This window comes from Trifolium pratense, linkage group LG2 (assembly GCF_020283565.1).
Source record: "Trifolium pratense cultivar HEN17-A07 linkage group LG2, ARS_RC_1.1, whole genome shotgun sequence".
In the NCBI taxonomy this organism is placed as follows: Eukaryota; Viridiplantae; Streptophyta; class Magnoliopsida; order Fabales; family Fabaceae; genus Trifolium; species Trifolium pratense.
Window position 1 is genome coordinate 65,094,856 of NC_060060.1, and position 22,918 is coordinate 65,117,773.

The 22,918-nt window shown below is 31.8% G+C and overlaps 2 protein-coding genes across 2 annotated transcripts; one reads left to right on the plus strand and one right to left on the minus strand.

The window, feature by feature from the left end:
- The first annotated feature begins 1,704 nt into the window (after positions 1–1,704).
- LOC123907690 (leucine-rich repeat receptor-like serine/threonine-protein kinase BAM1) lies at positions 1,705–6,415 on the plus strand. Its single transcript, XM_045958053.1, has 2 exons — positions 1,705–4,713; positions 5,306–6,415. Exons 1-2 carry the CDS (start codon positions 2,130–2,132, stop codon positions 5,764–5,766), a joined length of 3,045 nt encoding a protein of 1,014 aa, XP_045814009.1. The 5' UTR covers positions 1,705–2,129; the 3' UTR covers positions 5,767–6,415.
- A 9,973-nt stretch (positions 6,416–16,388) lies between these two features.
- Positions 16,389–20,710, minus strand: LOC123908701 (malate dehydrogenase, glyoxysomal-like). Its single transcript, XM_045959414.1, has 9 exons — positions 20,447–20,710; positions 20,119–20,343; positions 19,505–19,819; positions 18,379–18,468; positions 18,188–18,271; positions 17,334–17,369; positions 17,132–17,221; positions 16,883–16,977; positions 16,389–16,754 (listed from the first exon to the last, which is right to left on the minus strand). Exons 1-9 carry the CDS (start codon positions 20,516–20,518, stop codon positions 16,682–16,684), a joined length of 1,080 nt encoding a protein of 359 aa, XP_045815370.1. The 5' UTR covers positions 20,519–20,710; the 3' UTR covers positions 16,389–16,681.
- Positions 20,711–22,918: the final 2,208 nt, after the last annotated feature.

Sequence of the window (22,918 nt, forward strand, 5' to 3'; positions counted from 1 at the left end):
TGTAAAAAGTTGAATACAAAGTTTTTTTTTTGAATAAGCTAAATTAGTTCACTCAAATTGGTACCAGAGAGAAATACAAAGTTTAGCTCAGTTGGTAGGGACATCGTGTTATATACGTAAGAGTCAGGGTTCGAATTTCAGACATTTCATTTATCCACATTTAAAATGAAATTTCTAGTCACTAGGCTACTTAACCAAAAATTAATAATTTTTTTTGAGTAAAAAAAATCCAATTTATTTGTATAATAAAAAGAAAAAGTTATTTATTGTATGAAAAATGTTAACATGTGCATCAATGACACATGATAAGGAAGCAAAAATAGAAATAATATATTGAAATTTGCTAACATTAAATGCAATTTTCTATATTTATAACTTTTAACATGTGTCTTTAGTGCACATGTTAAGATAACCCTTGTTGTATAATAATGAGACATATCTAAAGGCAAAATCCTAGCCTACCCTAACATTAACAACATTAAGGTAAATTCTAATATGGACCACTTCTAGGGATGGCAGAAAAACCCAAACCCGTGAGACCCACCCGAACCCAAACCCAAGTCAACGGGCGAAACCCGAATTGTCTGGGTTTGGGTTTGGGTTTGGGTGACACCCGAAATTATGGGTGTGGGTTTGGTATCACTCAAACCCACACCCGAAACCCATACACCCACCCGAAACATGTTAAAATTACCAAAATACCCCCATATATATATATATATATATATATATATATATATATATATATATATATATATATATATATAAGTGTAAAAGTAAAATTAGGTTTTTCACAAACCACAAACCAAAATTGTGTTTGAATTTTGCTTGAAAGTTGGAAGAACTTAATTTTGGTTTAGTTGTAATTTAATTTCTTGAAAGACTATTTTGTAATTTTAAATTCCCTTGTAATTTTAAACCTATGTTTTTGCTAAGTGATTGACAATATGTTTAAATTCCATTGTTTTTGCTTAAATTTACCTTGTTTTGCTTAAATTTGCAAAGTAGTACAAAATGTGTTGTGGGTTTGGGTGTAAAAAACCCGAACCCAATGGGTGTGGGCGTGGGTGTGGTTTTGCCACCTGAACAGATTTGGGTTTGGGTTTGGGTGTTGATTTCGGGTGTGGGTTTGGTATCACTCAAACCCGCACCCGTGGGCGCCCATTGCCATCCCTAACCACTTCATCAAGTGGTCCATGGTGGACCAGTCATGAATAACATTATAACGAATACGAATTTTACAAAATTCATAGTTGGATTGAAAGTTTATATCATATAGATCATCCATAGAAAAATTTAGAAAAATCGAAAATCATTTGATATGTTATTGAGACACATCAAGATTAACGTTATTATTAAATAACGTTAATTTTGATGTGTCTCAATAACATATCAAATGATTTTCAAAAAATTTTAAAAAATTTATGGATAATCTATACGATATAAACTTTCAATCTAACAGTGAATTTTCTAAAATTCATATTCGATAGATCATTCGTCCACGTTGGACCACTTCCACCATAGCATTAGCCATAAAATTAATATTCAAGCAACTTCAAATTACATCAAATACCTTTTTGCATAAAACAAATGCACATTAGACACACAATCAATAAAACTTCATTATCATTATCATCATCTTAGTAGTTAGTACAATTATCTAATCGCAAGAGTCATAAAAAGTAAAGAAAAATAAATAAAATTAGAGATTTGGTAATGGTTGAACGATTAATTCACCAACTCAACCTTCAAAAATCAACAAGACAGCAAGTCCTTCAAATGATTGACTCCACTTCTTCTTTTCTTTTTTCCTTTTTCCTTTTTCCACCCCTTATATTTATCCAAATAATTATTAAAAGCATAAAGTTCAAATCCATATCAAAAAAAATTCCCTCTATTTTAAGGAGACATATTCCAAAATATTCAACCATAAAGTCATAAAATAAATAAAAATAAAAAGCTCACTCTCTCACTTTCTAAATAGTGGGTGGTGTTTCTTCTCTTCCTTCCATTCCTTCCAACCCTCTCTACTCTACCCACACAAAACACACTTTGTGTGTGTCTTGTTTTCTACTTTTCTTTCATATAGTTTCAATTTTCACTCACTTTTCTTCCATAACTCAAAAAAAATGCGTTTCTTTCTTCTCCTTTTCTTTCTCTTCCATTTCCACCACCATATTCTCTCTGCTCCCATCTCAGAATACCGTGCACTTCTCTCTTTTCGTGAATCAATTACCGATTCTACCCCTCCCACACTCTCTTCATGGAACACTTCAACCACTCACTGTTCATGGTTAGGTGTAACATGCAACACACGCCGCCACGTCACCGCCTTAAACCTCACCGGACTTACTCTCTCCGGCGAACTTTCCGATCATCTCTCTCACCTCCCATTTCTCACAAATCTCTCACTTGCTGATAATAAATTCTCCGGTCCTATCCCTCCGCCGCTCTCCGCCGTCTCCGGTCTCCGGTATCTTAACCTCTCCAACAATGTCTTCAACGGAACTTTTCCTTCTGAGCTTTCTCAGCTGAAGAATCTCGAAGTTCTTGATCTCTACAATAACAACATGACCGGAACGCTTCCTCTTGCGGTGACGGAGCTTCCGAATCTCCGTCATTTGCATCTTGGAGGTAACTACTTTACCGGTCAGATCCCGCCGGAGTATGGACTATGGCAAAGGTTAGAGTATTTAGCTGTTTCCGGTAATGAACTTATCGGAACTATTCCACCGGAGATCGGAAACTTAACAAGTCTCCGTGAGCTTTACATCGGTTACTACAACACTTACACCGGCGGCATTCCGCCGCAGATTGGAAACTTAACTGAGCTTATCCGTCTCGATGCTGCTTACTGCGGTTTATCCGGCGAGATACCGTCGGAGATGGGGAAGCTTCAGAAACTTGACACACTGTTTCTTCAGGTGAATGCACTTTCTGGTTCCCTGACATGGGAGCTTGGAAACTTGAAAAGTTTGAAATCAATGGATTTGTCTAATAACATGTTAACCGGTGAGATTCCGACAAGTTTTGGTGAACTGAAGAATCTAACACTTTTGAATCTTTTTAGAAACAAGCTTCATGGTGCTATACCGGAGTTTGTCGGCGATATGCCGGGGTTGGAGGTTGTTCAGTTATGGGAAAATAACTTTACCGGTAACATTCCGGTGAGTTTGGGAACAAACGGAAGATTAACTCTTTTAGACATTTCATCAAACAAGTTAACTGGAACACTTCCACCTTATTTGTGTTCTGGGAATCATCTTCAAACTTTGATAACTCTTGGGAATTTTCTGTTTGGTCCAATTCCTGAATCTCTTGGTAATTGTGAATCTTTGAATAGGATTCGTATGGGTGATAATTATCTCAATGGTTCAATTCCTAAGGGTCTGTTTGGTTTACCAAAATTGACTCAAGTTGAGCTTCAAGATAATTATTTATCTGGAAATTTTCCTGAAACTCATTCTGTTTCTGTTAATCTTGGTCAAATTACTTTGTCAAATAATCAACTTTCAGGAACTTTGCCTCCTACTATTGGGAATTTTTCAAGCATGCAGAAGCTTCTTCTTGATGGTAACATGTTTTCTGGTAAGATTCCATCTCAGATTGGAAGGTTACAACAGCTTTCAAAGATTGATTTTAGTCATAATAAGTTTTCGGGTCCTATTGCTCCTGAGATTAGTCAATGCAAGCTTTTAACTTTCGTTGATCTTAGTCATAATGAGTTATCCGGGGTTATCCCGAATGAGATTACGGGTATGAGGATATTGAATTACTTGAATATTTCGAGAAATCATTTAGTTGGTAGTATTCCTGGTTCGATATCCTCAATGCAAAGCTTAACTTCTGTTGATTTTTCGTATAATAATCTATCTGGTTTGGTTCCTGGTACTGGTCAATTTAGTTACTTTAACTACACGTCTTTTTTGGGAAACCCTGATCTTTGTGGCCCTTATTTGGGTGCTTGTAAAGATGGTGTTGTTAATGGTGCTAACCAATCTCATCATGATAAGGGTCATCTTTCGTCTACTGTGAAGCTACTGCTTGTTATTGGGTTGCTTGCATGTTCCATTGTGTTCGCTATTGCAGCGATATTCAAGGCTCGGTCTTTGAAGAAGGCTAGTGAGGCTCGTGCATGGAAATTGACCTCGTTTCAACGTTTGGATTTCACTGCTGATGATGTTTTGGATTCCTTGAAGGAAGATAACATCATAGGAAAAGGAGGTGCTGGCATTGTTTACAAAGGGGCAATGCCGAATGGGGAACTCGTTGCTGTTAAAAGGCTTCCGGTTATGAGCAGAGGTTCTTCTCATGATCATGGATTCAATGCTGAGATTCAAACATTGGGGAGAATCCGACACAGGCACATTGTTAGGTTGTTGGGTTTCTGTTCAAATCACGAGACAAATCTTTTGGTTTATGAGTACATGCCTAATGGAAGTTTAGGTGAAGTTCTTCATGGAAAGAAAGGTGGTCATTTATATTGGGATACAAGGTATAAAATTGCCGTGGAGGCCGCAAAGGGACTTTGCTATTTACACCATGATTGTTCCCCGCTTATTGTTCATCGAGATGTGAAATCAAACAACATCCTTCTTGATTCAAATTATGAAGCCCATGTTGCTGATTTTGGGCTTGCCAAGTTCTTGCAAGATTCCGGAACATCTGAATGCATGTCTGCTATTGCTGGTTCATATGGATACATAGCTCCAGGTAATAATCAAGTTCAACACGTTGATGGATTACATTGAATAATCAAGTTCAACACATTGATGAATTACATTGAATTTCCTTTTCCAATATCATAATTGTAGTGTACGTTTAGTCACTGCTCATAATTGTACATTTAATCACTGCTCATAATTTTGACTATTCGACCCAACATAATGGTTTAGGTATAGACTGTAGATATTGAAGTGATGCATTTAATTAACATAGATTTCCATGCATGTACCTGTCTTGACTTTGATTTTCATTATGCACAAATGACCTATTGATTTGTATCCTAATTTAATCTATTTCTAATTAATTCAAATCTTAGTACCGAAAGTAAATGTTAGGTAGCAATGCATTGTTTGATTTTTTAATCATAGCCCCCACCTATGGTTAGTTAAAATTCCATTGTCATGGCTATAGTCTATATCTATAGAGACATTTATTCACAGCAGCAAAATGTTTACTGCATTACTTGTTCACCTACTAGTATTTTGTTTTGCAGATTGTTTTTAATTAACATGGCTGTTACTGTTATATTTGAGTTGAATAGTTTGATGTTTTAATTTATGAGTTTGTTATTTGATTGCAGAGTATGCTTATACATTGAAAGTTGATGAGAAAAGTGACGTGTACAGCTTCGGTGTTGTTCTTTTAGAGCTTGTAACTGGAAGGAAACCAGTAGGAGAATTCGGTGATGGTGTGGACATTGTGCAATGGGTCAGAAAAATGACAGACTCCAACAAGGAAGGAGTTCTAAAAGTTCTTGATCCAAGACTTTCCTCAGTTCCTCTTCATGAGGTCATGCATGTTTTCTATGTAGCCATTCTGTGTGTTGAAGAACAGGCAGTAGAAAGGCCAACTATGCGCGAAGTTGTTCAAATTCTGACAGAGCTTCCAAAGTCGCCCGATTCTAAACAAGGAGACTCGACAATCACAGAATCCTCTTTATCAACATCAAATGCTTTAGAATCTCCAACTTCAGCCTCTAAGGATCATCAACATCCTCCTCAATCTCCTCAATCGCCGCCACCTGATCTCTTAAGCATTTGAATTGCTATGTTGGTTTGCTTTAGGGTGTTTTCAACTTAAGTCCCTTTGTTTGTGGTAGCTTATTTATTATGCATTTAGTTTTATCTTTTTTTATTTGGGATTGGGGTTTCTAACTTTAAGGTTAATTAATGTTTGGATTTTTCAAAAGGGTTATGTACAGTTGGATTGGTTGTAGGGAAAAGGGGGGTGTTTTTTTCTTCTTATGAAGTCGTTATCTACATCTAGCACTGCTTTTAATTATTGTTGTATTGTGGCTGTTGTTATTCTGAGGTTGCACAGAGGAGCAATGTATACATCAAGTGTAGTCTTGGTTTCCTATGAGATCAGTGACAGGTAGAGTGAAAGGGACACACAATAACACACAAATGGGGTTGGGTAATGTGACTGGTGAAAACTGTGATCACTGATCAGTGCCTTGAGGCTTTTGCCAAGTCATGATCTCTTTTCAATTTTTTCTTTATGGTTTGTTTATGTTGAAGATATCAGTAACTAGTTCTAGTTGAGTCATTCGTTGGTATGAAAATCAAATTAAATGAGACTTTATAAATGCCTTTATGACGTTTCTAACCTAAGCATAATTTTTTAGTGATACTGTAAGAAATAAACAAGGGGAAAAAGAAAGAGAATCATAGCCTTAATTTTTGTTGTTGTCTAGTAGTGATTGATTGACACGCTGAACTTGGTAGGGTGACAAGTTGAACTTGTAGGGAGAATCTTTGATTCCCGTAATTGCGATTGGAAGGTTGAATCACTTGATGTTAAAACTAACATTTGAATTATATTAGGTGATTCAGTGAGTCGGAGAGCCGGATACCGAAGGTGAAATAAAAAATTAAAAAAACTTTGGGTAAGTGCTGTGAGTTATACACGTGACACATGCAACAAAATAGCATTAGTTTCTTATAAGTTCAATTGTCACATTTTATCTTCTGGACACACTACTAACATTAAAACATAATAAATACTACTTGATAATAATTTTAAAAAATGTAAATGCAACTATACCTGATAATATTTTGACACATTTACATCTTTAATAGCTACATAGCGTTACATCTTTGTCACATGTAAATGTAACTATATATGTGTGTGTCTGGAGTTAGGTCATTATCAGACACATTACATCTTTAATAGCTACATACCATTTCATCTTTGACGACAAAGTTTTATCTAGTGGTTCGTTGTAGGATATTCATCTTTATATTGTGTCCAAAATTATTGTCTGTCAAGTCTTGTTAGCTACCAATAGTACTGTTGTTTGACAGGTTCTCTGCATGTACACCACATTGCCATTCACAAAGCTAGTGTTGTGATTATTGGTTAGAGTTTACTGGATGGAATATAATAACAAAGGAAAATATAAATATGTACTTAGAAAGATTTTTTAGGTCTTGTTTATTATATTTTTGAAGTAAAAATAAAGATCCTGTTTATTTTTGTGAGTGTTTTTTTTTCTTCATTTTAGAAAATATATATATATTCATCTTAATTTGTTAATAAAATGTAAGATTTTTGAAGTGAACAATTTGATTCAAACGGAATTTTTTTGCATGGTAAAAGGACAATTTGATTTGCATGCTACCACAGACAACAGCTACATGATGGGACGGAATACTATGACAATTGAACAATTAGTATAAATTGTATGGAAATGTGACAGGATCGTACTACGAATTGTCAAGTCTTATTTATTTTCATATGGCTTTCAGCATTAATACCGTCCTTTTTTTATGTTTATTAAATGTTACTCTATGATTTATTTATATCAATGTTTTTCTATATATGATTATGAAATTGAAAATTTGAACATGAGATTCGACTAAAGAATCTCTCAAGTCTCCACAATGGAGACACTAACACAATAATAAGCCTAGTACTGAATAATGTCTAGTTATATTTTTTTGTTGTTGTAACAAAAGCAACATAAATCCAAAAAATTGAAGCGCAAAAAAAGCCCGTTGATGCGGCTTTTAAGGTTCAAATTATTTGCGTATACACAAACAAACAATAGAAGCAAAGAAATGAAACGTGAAAGTTGAAAATGGAAAGACATGATAGGAGAAATTAATCGGTCCCAAAAACGACAAACTACTTTAACCAATTTAGAGACAGTGTAGGGTCTTTACTCTTTGCATTTGGGTCCATACATGCCTTCTCTACTTGCTTTCACCTACTGGCACCGCCTCAACTAAATACTTAACCTCCGGACACAAATATAAGAATAAAAAATCGTTTATGTGGTGTTTAAGAAATTTAGTTAAGTGTAGTTAATTTTTTTGGTTTAATACAAAATATGAGTTAAGTTTAATATATCACCATTTGAAAGTGATTTATGCCTTGAAAATCACATAAACTTTTGAAAAATGAAATAAGTGTAAGTGATTAAATAAGGGTATATTAGGAATATTTGTATTAATTAGTTTAAAAGTAGTTGACTTTGCTTATATTTTAATATTTGTGTCCAAAATTTAAAGTGTTTTTTTTTCTTCTTATATTTGTGTTTGGAGGGAGTATTTTTGTTTGTTGCTACTATGAAGCTGTGGTAATTCAAAATTGATCGTGGAGAAGTAAATTCTGGTTAATAATTGTTTCTACTATGAATCTAATTTGAGTTTTTTCGAACTAACAGAGCCTCTCTACGATATGTTGGGTCACATGTTATTAGGTTTTCGCTATTTGATCATCAGTCGTTTATATCAACGTATTAAGTTCAATAATGTTAGGCGTGAGAGAATGTGTTAAGAAGTTTCACATCGGTTGCTAAATGACTTGAATATATGTTTATAAGTGACGACAACCATTATTTTACAAGTCGGTTTTATAGTATTGAATTAGATTCAATTTTAAGACGAATGATTATTATTAGGGGAGACTTGTTAACGATTTAAGTTGGATATTTAATGTCACGCTACCGACTTCATTTTTCTTTGGTTTTCTATTTTGTAACCTTTCTAATTGTAGGTTCCCTCTAGTATGGTCACATTTTTTTTTCATAAAAAAAAAACATTTTTATGTGGTCCAGTGCATCTCAGTTATAGATATTAATTAAACTACTATATAAAGAACTTTAGTGGTTTGTATTTGTGTTGACAATATGGTTAAAAAGGTATCTATAAAATAAATATTTGTAATTGCAAAGTAAGGGTCTTATGAATTTGAAATTTATAGTTATGAGATAATGAAAATATGCTGATATAGTAGTTAGAGTAGTAGTTGATATAGATGACCAATATGAAGTGTAGGCATGATATTCCCTAAGTATATTGACCGTATACTGTATGCACAAAAATAACAAAAATGTTAATATCAAATAAATATACAACATTTACACACCGGTAAATTCTAATATGGACCACTTCATCAAGTAGTCCATGGTGTACCAGTCATGAATAACATTATAACGAATACGAATTTTACAAAATCTACCGTTGGATTTAAAGTTTATATCATATAGATCATCCATACAAAAATTTAGAAAAATTGAAAAATCATTTGATATGTTATTGAGACACATCAAGATTAACGGTTTATTAAATAACGTAAATCTTGATGGGTCTCAATAACATATCAAATGATTTTCAAAAAATTTAAAAAAAATTTATGGACGATCTATACGATATAAACTTTCAATCCAACTGTGAATTTTGTAAAATTCATATTCGGTAGATCACTTGTCCATGGTGGACCACTTGTGAAGGTGGTCCACCGTAGCATTGACCTTATACACTTTTTGCATTTTTTAATATTTTTTACATATCTCGAATTGCATGATGTGAGTGAAAAGAGAGATGATGTCTATTTTTGTCTACAAGTTGATGTTGATAATGATATATCACTTCTCCAAAAATAATGATAAAAAAGTGTAAAAGAATTGAAAATTTTGGGCTTAAGTAATTTATTGGTCTCTTAAAGACATTTTAAGTTTTACAATGATCCCTTAAAGAAAAAAAAAGGTCTGGATTGGTCCCTTAAAGAAAAAAAGGCCCAGATTGGTCCCTTAAAGACATATTTTTGCCATATTGGTCATTTCCGTTAAATTTTAACTTCAAATATAATAAAAAATTTCAATGGTTAAAATTTTAAAAATTAATAATGTTTTTGGTGGACTACTTACACTTAATGACATCCACAATTCAGTCCACTAAAACTAACGTTTTTTGTAAAAAATTGACGAAAAGGACCAATTGAGAAACGTGTTTCTTTAAGGGACCAATCCTGATATTTTTTTCTTTAAGGGACCATTGTGAAATCTAAAATATCTTTATGGGACCAAAAGACTAATTAAACCAAAATTTTGTGATTTTCGGGATGGAAGGACGAGCAATATACATAGTACATTATAATGTGAATTGGCAATTTTCTGTATCTTATCATTTTATCCTTTGTGATTTTTAATTGTCTTTGCTCTTCCTGTTATGTGTTTATAAATAAGAGGTTATCCCCATCTTACAAGTCTGTTTTGTAGGGTTGAGTTAGGTTCAACTCTCAATTCTAAGATGGTATCAGAGTCTCTTTACGATCAGCTGGACGTGAGGGGGTGTATTAAAAGTCCTACATCGATTGCGAGATAATTTACCAATTTTGTAGGATTGAATTAGGCTCAACCTCAAATTCTAACGCCTTGGATTCGTGTCAGCAATTTACATTTGGATTTTTTTACAATAACTCTTTAATGGGCTAAGTCCTAAATCAAATGGATAAAAATATATGTTCAAATATAAGACTTTTGGCCAAAAGCTATCAAGACAATATAGTTTTGTCTAATGTGTTCAAGTAAAATTATCTTACATTGTGTATAAATATGTGTAAGTATATTTTTTACTATTGGAACAAATATATTGTATCATATCTCAATTTTTTTCAATCATGGGATTTATTAATTCAATAATAAAAATTAAATTATGCATGATATACAAGATATATCTCACTTATGAATTTTAGAATCGACCAGAAAACCTATATATTGAAGTTTCTTAAAAGGGTTCCATACGATTAAAATGCATATTGGATACATGTAATAACGGAAACAAGGTAGGCTTCACATACGCACGAGTAAAAGTAAACAAGAAGTAATAAGGGCATTTGGACTCAAAAATCTTATGTTGTTGTATGTTCAACAAGGTATAAAATATAATACTCATTTAAGTGTTGATTGAATGTCCAACAATAAATTGTTTTAAGTGTTTTGGGTCACTTAAACATATGTTCAAAGTTTGATTCTCGACTCTCGTATATAAAAAGATTTAGTTAAAGAGGAGAATTCATCTTATATGCTCTACAAATTCTTTAACGGAAATTAATCATTATCTATTATCTACTATATTATTATCTACTATATAAGAAAAGAAGATACTAATAAAATTCCCAATTTGCCCCTTTTTCATTTTTTGACACATAATCAATTCAAGGTTATTTTTTGTCTTTATCAAAAAAAGTTAGTAGAAAAATGCTAAAAAAATTTCTCAATAGGATTCAAACCCTTAACCTTTTAGTCACACTTCTTATTACATTTACCACTAAGCCATATGAATTAATTTGTTATATTTTTAGAACCAACATATAATCAATATGAGTTAAATGGTCAATTGTAACCACAAAACTCCACTTTACTTGTTACTTCCACGATTTTTTTCCTTTTATCAAAAAATCTAATTTTTTGTATGTAACCCAAATTCAAATACCTCACTTTATACAAATTCAATTTTTTAGTAAATAAAAATTAATTATTAACTGGGCATCGACCATCTGCAACGTTTTTGCTAATATAGGTAGATTACACTTTTTTTTTTCTTTTTACCTACAAATCCAATTTTTTGTATGTAACCCAAATTAAATTACATCACTTTATTTTTATTTATTTTTTAATCTAAATTACCTCTTCTCCCACATTTTTTTCTTCTTATCTACAAATCCATTTTTTAATTACCTACAAAAAATAAAATATTAATGCTATATTTGTCTACACATATTTTTTTTTAATCTTACTTAAAACAAAAATAGTTGTCCTTTTATTTTATGTTTCCGTTTTTTTATTTTCTGAAAAGTTTTATATGGAAAGTTTTCATCAATAAGCCAGCAATACTAATTACCATAGTTTTAAAAACCGGACCGGACCGGCCGAGAACCGGAAGGCTTAATGGGTCGGTTTACTCACAGAACCGGGTAAGCAAATAGACCGGAGAAAACCGGCGTGACCCGGCCGGTTCGACGGTCAAACCAGTAAACCGGAGAAACCACCCGCACAATGAACCAAACCGGTTTTATGTTGATTTGAAAATTTGATAAAAATTTCAGTAATAATGCTGGCAGGGATTTGAACCTGTGACCTCTACATGTACAGCAAACATCCTTACCACTAGGCCAAATCAATTTATGTGATTCAAATACATAAAACTTAAATATATTTAATAGTTTATTTATGAAACATGTGCTATGGATATTGGTACCACCTAATTTTTTTTCTTCTAACCATCTCATGTCACATATATCCGTTTTTTTTTTTAAAGACATATATCTAATAAGTATTGATAAAATACATAATTTAATTATTTTATTTTTTAAAATGTATGAATTTTTATTATTTATTTTATAGATTATTTTTATTAAATTTTATAATTATGAAACTTAATATTTGAATTTTTGTATCGATCGGGTTAGTAGTTATGCGGTCCGACCAGTGACCCACTGGTCCGACCATTGACCTAGTGACCCAATGCTTTGGTCGGGTCGATCACCGGTCCGGGTTTTAAAACATTGCTAATTACCTAAAAAGAATAAAATATTAATGTTATATTTGTCAATTTATTTTATATTTGTCTATACATTTTTTTTTGAATTTGTTTTTATATTTTTTTTAATATCAACTTCATTTATGGACTTCAAGCCAATATTCAATTAAGTTAATTTTTAATTCAACTAAATATATTTAAGAACAAAGCTTATAAACAGTTCTATAGAAACTATTTTTTTTTGTACAACCATAGAAATGGTTTTTACTGTGACCAATTGAAACATGACACATGAATTAATTTATTCCATATCACTAATTTCAATTTTAATAAAATTCACGTTGTCAATTCGAATTTCGTCGAGCAAGTGGAAGAGAAGAGTAAAGCGATGGAGATCACCACTACTCTTTCCTTCAATTCATCCGTTCCTTTTTCACCTTCCCAACTTATTGCTTAACAACACACACACACACACACACACACACATATATATATATATATATATATATATATATATATATATATATATATATATATATATATATATATATATATATATATATATATATATATATATATATATATATATATATATATCTTCAACCATGGGAGGAAACGATTTAAGTTTGTTAGCCTTTCATCAAAGCCTCTCCATGATTGGGGGTTATTGCCATGTTTATACTGTTGTTGTTGTTGTTGTTGTTTTTGATTTCATTTTCAATGATACAATCAATGTTGATAACAACGGTGGAAATTAAAAACTCAGTTTCACTTTTAGATTTTTTTTTGGTGTAGACACTTTTAGATTTTTAGATAATGGTGAACTGACGAAATTTAATAAATTATTAATGACGAATAAATTAATTCAGGTGTCGCATTTTAATTGGTGAACAGTATCAACAATATCTATTGAACTGTTTCTAAGTTTTGTCCTATATTTAATTAATTTAATATGAGAATATGGTGGAAGAAAAATGGAACCGTTTGTAAATTTTATCCTATATTTAATTAATTTAATATCAGAATATGGTGGGAGAAAAATTAAAAAACTCCCGAAAAAATGTTGAGACTAAAACAATAAGAATTCTCAGTCATCTCGAGGGGATTGGTCTCTGCAGGGTTGTGCGGATGATACTTTTAGTTTAAAAAAAAAAAAAAATTAAATACAAAGTTAAAAAATAAATGACATTTTTTTAGAAGTTTTTTTTTTTGGAAGATATTTTGTTGTTGATATAAGAACTAATTAATTTTTTGAGAAAAAAATTACCTTTTATTTTACCGGAACAAAAAATTCACTTGTCATCAATACATTGGTCATTCTTTTGAAATAGATTGACCAATACATTATGTAGAATTTATATTTAGTCTCACGGAACTTGTGTTTTACTAATATATTATGTTGTCTATTTTTTGTTTTTAATAATTTACGGGTTATATTCATATTAATATGAGAACATAATTTTTTTGGTTATATCTACGGGCTTTATATTTTTACTCATATATTAATAAAGTTGTATATATTTTTATTAATTTTACGAGTTATACTCATATATTAATACGGGGACATCATCTTTTGTGTGAATTCTGAGGGACCTGTGTTTTTCTTCTTATTAATAAGGTTTCCTGTTCTTTAATAATTTACGTAGCACATATATTTATACTCTTATATTAATACCAGAACCTTTTTTGTTTTTAATTTCTACAAGATTTATATTTTTAATCATATTTTTATAAAATTGTTTAATTTTTTATAATTTTACGGGTTATAGTAGATCATATATGAATACAGGGACCTAATTATTTTGTTGATTTTTACGAGATCTATGTTTTTTATTAATATATTAATAAGGTTGTCAATTCTTTCATAATTTCTACATGACATATATTTATACTCATATATTAACACAAAAATTTAATCTTTTGTGTGATTTCTGCAGGGCTATATGTTTTTACTCTTATTAATAAAATTTTCAGTTTTTTACTATTTTTTGTGATATCTATATTTATACTCATATGTTAATACAGTGACCTAATGTTTTGTGTAATTTTTGTGGGACCTATGTTTTTTACTCATATTAATAAGCTTGCACGTTCTTTTATAATATATGCGGAACCTATATTTATACTCATATATTAACATGAAAACTTATTTTTTATGTTGTCTATTTTTTTTTACAATTTTACGGGTTATACTCATATTTAATATTTAATACGGTGACCTAATTATTTTGATGATTTTTGTGAGACCTATATTTCCACTAACATATTAATAAGGTTGCCTATTTTCTAATAATTTTTACGGGACTATATTTATACTCATATATTGAATACACAGACATAAGTTTTTAGTTATTTTTACAAGACGATGTTTTTACTAATATATTAATAAGGTAACCTATTTTTTTCATGATTTCTCCATTATTTATATTTATATATTTTTTGAAAATAAATTATATTATACTAATACGGATATCTGAGGTTTTTTTGTGATGATTTTACCATTGTTCTTTTTCTATTTTTTTACAAATATTATATCCTTTCTGATTTTTTTTATCTTTTGAATTACTTTGCTATAAATTATTATTTCATGTTACTAAGTGAGGAGCGGCAACGCCGCGACTCCGGGTGTCCAACTAGTTAATTATTAATAGTATAAAAAAATGCTAATAACTACATGCATATGATAACCATGTAACCCAAAAATTTCATTAACCATGATTAACATAGGTAGTACATTTCTACGTTCTACTAACTGCTTTTGTTGTAAAAAAAAAAATTGAGGAGGGGATTCTTGAAGGATAAGAAAAACTTGGCAAGACCTAGTAGTATAATACTAGCATCAGCATGCAATAAAAGAGGTGATGGCAGAAGATATCTGACAAGTCCAAGTAGTAGTTGGGTGGATTAATTACTGTATATGTGTTGTGTTGTGTGGTTTCCCACAAGATCTGCCTTTGTAATTGTTCCACATCATTATTACACACTCTCCTTTGACTTCATTTATTATAGCAGACACTGCAGCTAATACTACTAGTATTAAGTTCATAAGATTTTAACAGAGGTACATTTATTCAATAAAAAATCTATGACGCAATGCTTTGTGAATTCTTGCATTTGTCTATTTATAGCACCTCTTGTGCTCTCAAACTCAATAGTTTTTATTAATGAAACTTTTCTTTTGGCTTTAATTCATGACAGGAAGAACTACGATTCGATCCTCCACAATTGTGATTGGAAGGGAACCGATCCCCGAACCAAATTAGACAGTCCAATTGGTTGAATATTGATGGTGAAAACCAAAAAAAAAAAGAGATTTTTTTTATATAGCAGAGCAAGATTGTAATTTGTAACCTAATATCAATCGCAAGCACAAAAAATATTTTATGAAATTCTCATAATAAAGGACATTCCTATGCAAGCTTTAATAAGTTTGTGGACTTATGGTAGAGACCCAAATTCTATATATATGTTGCTTGCATTGGGCTTGCATTTGAACTAGAAAAAATTCGGAAAAGAGTTCTGAAGTTGTTAACCAAGGGCAGAAATGGAAAAATGGGGGTATAAGAGAACTAAGTGGGTGGGATGAGAAGTTTTTTTTTAAAAAAAAAACCAAGATTGAAAACGGGTTTTTCCAGGCCAGCCCAACCCATTTTGCTCTCTACTTGTAGAAATGAAGTGGCAGTTGATCGGTTAATACTTTGAATATTTCTTTTAATCAAAGCTCAATTGGGCATATTTATAATCAGACAATTTTTTAATTTTTTTTAATTTTTTTTATTATAATAGAGCCTAAGCCCGGAAAAAAAATCACATCACAACTAAACGAGGAGTAGAAACTCCAATAAAATCAGCTTGCAAACAGCTACTAGCTCGAAGAGGACATACTCACACAAATTTAAAAATTGAAGATCTATGGATTCAAAGTTAAAAGAATGAATTACACTTTTCCAGCACACTTTCTCTATTTGAATTTTGATAATACTTTTTTTTTTTAATAAAACCAAGAACTATATTAAAAAATTTGATTATACATTGAACACTGAATACAATCCTTTTTTTTTTTTTTGGAAGGCTGAATATAATCCTTTTATTACGTAGTTCTAAAGAGATATAACTAATTTAAAAATTTTGATCTCACAGCTGATAGGGCTCAATCTCACCACTTATTTTCAGGATGTGCTATCAACTCATTTTCTGATGAAAGCAACGCCCTTCTCCACGCTTGTTGCTAACTCTTTCTTCGCCTTTTCCAAACTTGCCCTATTGAAATTTAAGTAAATATAAATCTAATGCGAAATTTAAGTAAATATAAGTCTGATGATGCTTCAGTTTCTTTTACCTATATCAATAGAAAATTCGTTTTTTCAATGTCAACCATTACAGCTTACCTCTCATAATCACTTAAGGGACCAAGAGGAAGAAATTCCTCAACTCCGTCACGGCCAAGTCGTACTTTTGATGCAAAGAATGGGAGTTCAGTCACCTATGACAGATTTTGTTTGTTAGTTCTTAAGAAAAGTACTTGTTTGAGCTTCGACTTTGAGCAGAAAAACCAACATTACTACAATCTGCTAAAAATATGACAGGGAAGTGGATCAAAGATGTTCTTTATGGAAAGCACTACTTTGTATTCCTACCTGTGAATCAACATATGCGCATTGAATGACATCGGCCTCTCCTTTCAATGCACGAAGACATGCATCTGCAAATTTAACAGCAGCGTATGCCTGCACTTTATTATACATTTGACATTAAATTTACTTGAATGAATATAGTTAGTCATGAAAATTATGCAAACACAATAAACCAAGAATGGAATTTTAAAAATAAAATACTAACCATTGATAGTGTTGCAGAGCCAGCTCCAGCTTTGGCCTAGAGAAAATGACAATGTTGTGTAAACAAAAATTCAAATGTATAGATAATCTATAGCAATGGAGGAATCATACATAGCACAAGTTATTAGTAATTATTTTTAAACTTATATAATCAAGTGTATGCTTTCCTGCATATAGAAAAGCTAAAGCCTCACAAAATTTCCCATGCAAGCCTCTATGTCAGTATATGAACTAGGGGTGTAGTGATATTCCAAACATCCAAATAAAATAAACCCAAAAAATGGGGGCAAAGTATCAATGTGGTGCTGGTCAAGTGGAAGCAACGTGCTCCTATAAGGAGGAGGATTTGGGGAATCCAGATGTGAATCCTGATGGACACACCCGCATAGGGAGGCTGAGAACCAAGGGACAAAATCTTACTCAATCAGCCTAACCAGTGATTGGGGTCACATAGCTGGTCCAAAGGAGTCAAAGTTGTGGGGATACCCTGGTGGACTCATTGAGGTGCCAAAGGTTCTGTTTACCGTGGGTTCCAAAATAAAAAATAGTGGCAAATTGATTTATATCAGCTTCAGTGCTCCTATGTAAAACTCGAAGCAATTTATGCTTGAGTCAACTCACATTTAATTAGCCTCTCAAAAACTTCCCCACAAACAAAAGTTTGAGTCTATAGTTGCCTAATAGTCCAGCCCCTCTGCTGTCTCTCACCAACAAATCATTTAAGTCAACATATTTAATACATTGATTATCAAGACCTCCATAGTTGATAAGTAAAGGACAAATGAGAAATGATATTAGATGTTGGCATTGAAGTAAAAAGAGACTTTTGAAGATGTAGATTGTGTAAATTTTCACCTCAACAACTTCAGTTCCACCGTTTTGTATGCGATCCGTCAAGTACTCAATTTCCTTTGTGGTGAAAGAGGAATGTGGTTTAACCTAAAATTTGAGTGACAGGGTTAGGTAAGATTTTATAGTGTTACAGTTTTAAGTATTTAAAATCAAAATGGTAACAATTAAGAATAAGAAATAGTTATAGTGCAGACCTGAGAAAGAAGAGGTAAAATGGTGATTCCGGCATGTCCTCCGACAACTGGGACATCCACATCCCTTGGATCAAGACCAAGAACTTCAGCCTGCATTTTGGGCCCAGCAGGGAGAATAAGTGAAGTTCAACTCAACTGTATCGCAGAAAAAACTAGGATACAATATGCGAGAGCTACAAGCACACAAACTTATCCTATGCTTAATTGTACTCCCTCCGGTCCTAAATATAAGAGAAAGTTTACTTTTTAGATTCATTGAGAATCTAATGTATCTGGACCATATTATGATCCAAATACATTAGATTCTCAATAAATCTAAAAAGTAAATTTTTTCTTATATTTAGGACTAGAGGGAGTATTAACTATTAAGGCTTCAACAAGCAATGTTATAGAATATAATCTACAAAAACTAGATGATCAAATGGATGTGATAAACAGAAATTAGGTATGAGTATTACTACTGTAATCACAAAAATGGAATTCCATCTCCGGAACTGATATTGTAACTGATATCGATCATCTATTTCCACTCCTGTCCTTAGTATTTGGGATCTATCAAGATCAGGATGACAATACCAGCTTAAATATTTTGTATTAAATTTGTATAAACTAACAATATTAATAGCTTGATTCCAAAAGAAATTGTTGCTCTTTGCATAAAATATGAATGAGAAAGCACGAGACTACGTTGCTTGCCTGTGCAGGAAGTGTATCAAGTGAAATCATTGTCTAATGGAATTTTTTTATCTTTGCCACAGAAACATACATAAACAACTGAGTAAAACCAATCTTGATAATCGATGTGTGGTTATACAATCAAAAGATCATCATAAATTTTTCACCTAATATGTATAACTGTGGTCCATACTTTTTCTCCATAAACAAAAGATCTTCATAAATTGGCAGTCTGTTTAACTTGGTCAGAGATCTAATTTCTTACTAATAAGTATCATAGGTTGTTGTTTGTCATTAAGTAATAGACGTAGCCGGTCAAAGCTTGAAACAAAAAGAAATTTTGCATTGGACAGTTTATCGGTTTAAGTTGAAAAATTCACTTCACTGTCCTAGTTATGCTGTAAGTGTAACTATAAAAAGCTGGACATAGTATTTAGTAGCACATACATACCACAAACGTATTGGCCCTAACCACATCAAGCATCGTCACTCCCAAAAGTCTCTTGGGATCATAAGTACCGGCTCTTTTGAAAACTTCAGCCGCAATAGGGACAGTGGAGTTAACCGGATTACTTATCACGTTGACAATCGCCTTAGGACATCGCTTCGCAATTGCTTCACAGAGTGTTTTAACGATTCCGGCATTTATATTGAAGAGATCATCTCTTGTCATTCCAGGTTTACGGGGAACACCGGCAGGAATGATTACCAAATCCATACCTGTAAGTGCATCCTCAAGCTGATTTTGCCCCAAAAATCCTCGAACCTAAATATCAAAATCTTCTTAGTCATCTCAAAATATTAAAAAAAACAACTTGGTTTTACAAACCTGGACATTCTCTATGATTAGACAACTTATACGATAAGTGTATATGCTATAAGCAGTTAATTAAGTTGTATATGAAAACATGACCTTAATAGTCCCGGAGCAATTCAATGATCAAGTTTATCAATTTACATGAAATTGAGAACAATAAAGCAGTACAAGTATCTGGGTTTCATTTGTTTATTTATGTCTAAAAAGCAAATTAAAAATTGAAAAAGAAGAAAGAGTTAGGAACATACAACAGCAGCAGTATCCATATGACTGATATCAGAAGTAACACCAGGAGTATTAACAACATCATAAAGATGAAGAACTGAAACCAAAGGATTGATCTTCATCAACATAGAAAGAGGTTGACCTATGCCACCAGCAGCACCCAAAATTGCAACTTTGAAACCAGGTGATGCACCTTTTGCACGGCAATGGAAACTTGTCAAAGAAGAACCATCACCATGTTCATTCATCTACATAACATATCATACATAATCATTCATAGAGATCATGAATCTAACTAATAGTGATATTATTGATCCAATGCAAATGGGAAAGAGATGATGAAAAACGTACCTTGAGATTGGGAGGATTGAGGTGGCTGGAGATTCTTGCGATTCGTTGATTTGCGTATGAATTTGGCTCCATGATTTCGCAATCAAAAAACGAGAGCAGATGAATTTATTTATTTATTTATATTATCTTTGGATTTGATTTGATCTCTATCTAAGAAAGAAGCTTCGATAGCGTATGGAGAAGGTTTTGATCGGTGTTTTTTTTGTACGAATTGGGAAGTGTGAAATTTGATCTTATCAAATTCTTGTCTTGTGTGTGAAACTTTCATTGATGATTAATAAATAAATAAATAAATAAATATTTCCAAAAAAAGAAGAAGAAAGTTAATATGAAATCTTTTTTTTGTTAACATAGTTGTAAGTAGTAGTTAGTTACAAAGTTTAATACTTTACAAATTTTTACTTCATTCAGTATTGATCGACGTTGAACTTAATAAGAAAGATTATAATTTGACCCCAAAACTATGATCGGAAGGGATTTAGATCACTTGATTCCTATATTAAAAGAGTGATGACTTGATATTGATATGAGAATGATATATAAAATGAGTTATCTCTTTTTAATCAAAACGAATCTCTCTAACCATTTGGGTGAAAATATTTTAAAAAAGTTAGTCCAATAATTCATGCCATGGCATTTCATTTCTTAACTTGCATAGTTACATTCTCATTTCCTTTTCCACTTTGCACTTTGGACATTTTGAATAATAAAATTGCAGAAAATCATATTAGAGAAGATGCATTCAATCTTATGATGAAATTTGTGTATAGTGTATCAACGAAATATTGTTTGGTGTGACACCTGTATCAACAAAATATGATTTAGTTTTAGATAGGGTTGTTCCAAGCAATTTGGAGGTCCGGCTATAATTTTAAAAATAAATCCGTAATAAAAGTTTGTTTAAAAAAAATCAATATTTTTAAATTATAAATAATAGCATTAACATAAAAAATAGTCATTTTAGATAAAATCATAAATAAAAAAATAGATGTAAAATTTTTTTTTTTTGAATTTCTAAATATAAAAAGATTATGTATGTTTAGTGCATTTGTTACATGTGAGAGATTCATTGTTATTTTATTTTCCATGATAATAAAAACATTTGGCGTACGCAGCTTATTGTTAAATTTGATGTAGTTACCTTCAACTTGAAATTCAAGTCTCAAACCACTCGGCTATTCGCAACTTATTGTTAAATTTGACATTATCCAATATATGATATCTAATTTTAAAAATTTGGCCCAAAAAATTGGACAAATGGGCCCCGATAAATTGTAGGTCCAACTCCATATGCCTGCACCTGGTCTGGGTCGGCCCTGGTTTTAGATACAAATCTAATTATCTAAAGTCACAAGTAATCTTTGCACCATGATAATATATGAGTCAATCCAACTAACCTCGATCATCATGTTCAATTTAGACAAGACATTAAGTTAAATTTTGAGATCAAATCATGACCATCTGATAATAACTAGACGGAAATAAGTTAATCGTGTTTGATTAATCACAATTGAATAATTATTTTAAAATCATAATCTCATTTGTCGTTACCTATAAAAAGACAATGACCCTTGATGAAAAGTACATTCTCTCAATTTCGGCTAAACCTCTAGACTATCATAAATCCTTCTTGATTTGAGTGTTGGAGTTCATACAGGTACGCCATGCCCTCTAAGGAGCGGTCATTATCCTTCGCTGCATCAATCAACCTTGATCGTCGTCTTCATATGATCCACTTAGATCATTGTCGTCGTCCACATGAAGAGTTTGGTGTTAAATTAAGTTACATAAGTTCCTTTTTTTTGTAAAGTTGGACGCGTGTTCTTGCTTATAATCAAGACTTTGAATAACTTTTATAGAGAAATCTCATGTTTTTGAATCCTGGTCGTCCTTCATTCTTAGGGCAACAAATTATTTTTCAAGAGATAAGATGATTGACTTTCCTATAATATGCAATCGATCTCCAAATGAAGTATTAACAAATATTCTCTGCTTCAATACAATTTACACTTGAGTCAAAGTTATTTATTATACCTGCAATGCAATAGAGAGATAATTTGCATTTTCATCAAAATCTCCAACTCTTAGCATAGAAATGAATGTCATCAAAATTATCAGAAAAACATAAACTTTGTGAAAACATTATGTAAGTTCCGCATTTGCCTTTTGGCATGAAACCTCACAAAAATCCTCCCCAATGGAATAAATAAGAAGAAGCCTTACGATTTTTTAAGAGGTTCACATTGAGTATATAAAAATAATCAACGTATTATTAATTAAGTTATGAGATTTTTTGTTAATAGACTAGTCTTTTAAATTGAACTCTTTTTATTAGTTTAAATCGTAAACACAACCAATTTTTTTCTTCTTCTCATCACCTCTACCAAATTTAATAGAATCCCACATCCTAGTTTCCCAACACCACTAATCTTGTGGGCTAGCCTCTTCAAGAGATAAAGAATATTCCCTTCC

Excerpts from the sequence above, each read along its gene's own strand:
- LOC123907690 (XM_045958053.1), top strand. The coding sequence starts at position 2,130 with ATGCGTTTCTTTCTTCTCCTTTTCTTTCTCTTCCATTTCCACCACCAT. Across the intron at positions 4,714-5,305 it reads ATATGGATACATAGCTCCAG|AGTATGCTTATACATTGAAA; the intron begins GTAATAATCAAG and ends ATTTGATTGCAG.
- LOC123908701 (XM_045959414.1), bottom strand. The coding sequence starts at position 20,518 with ATGGAGCCAAATTCATACGCAAATCAACGAATCGCAAGAATCTCCAGC. Across the intron at positions 20,344-20,446 it reads TCAATCCTCCCAATCTCAAG|ATGAATGAACATGGTGATGG; the intron begins GTACGTTTTTCA and ends TATGTTATGTAG. Across the intron at positions 18,272-18,378 it reads TTTTACCTCTTCTTTCTCAG|GTTAAACCACATTCCTCTTT; the intron begins GTCTGCACTATA and ends CTCAAATTTTAG.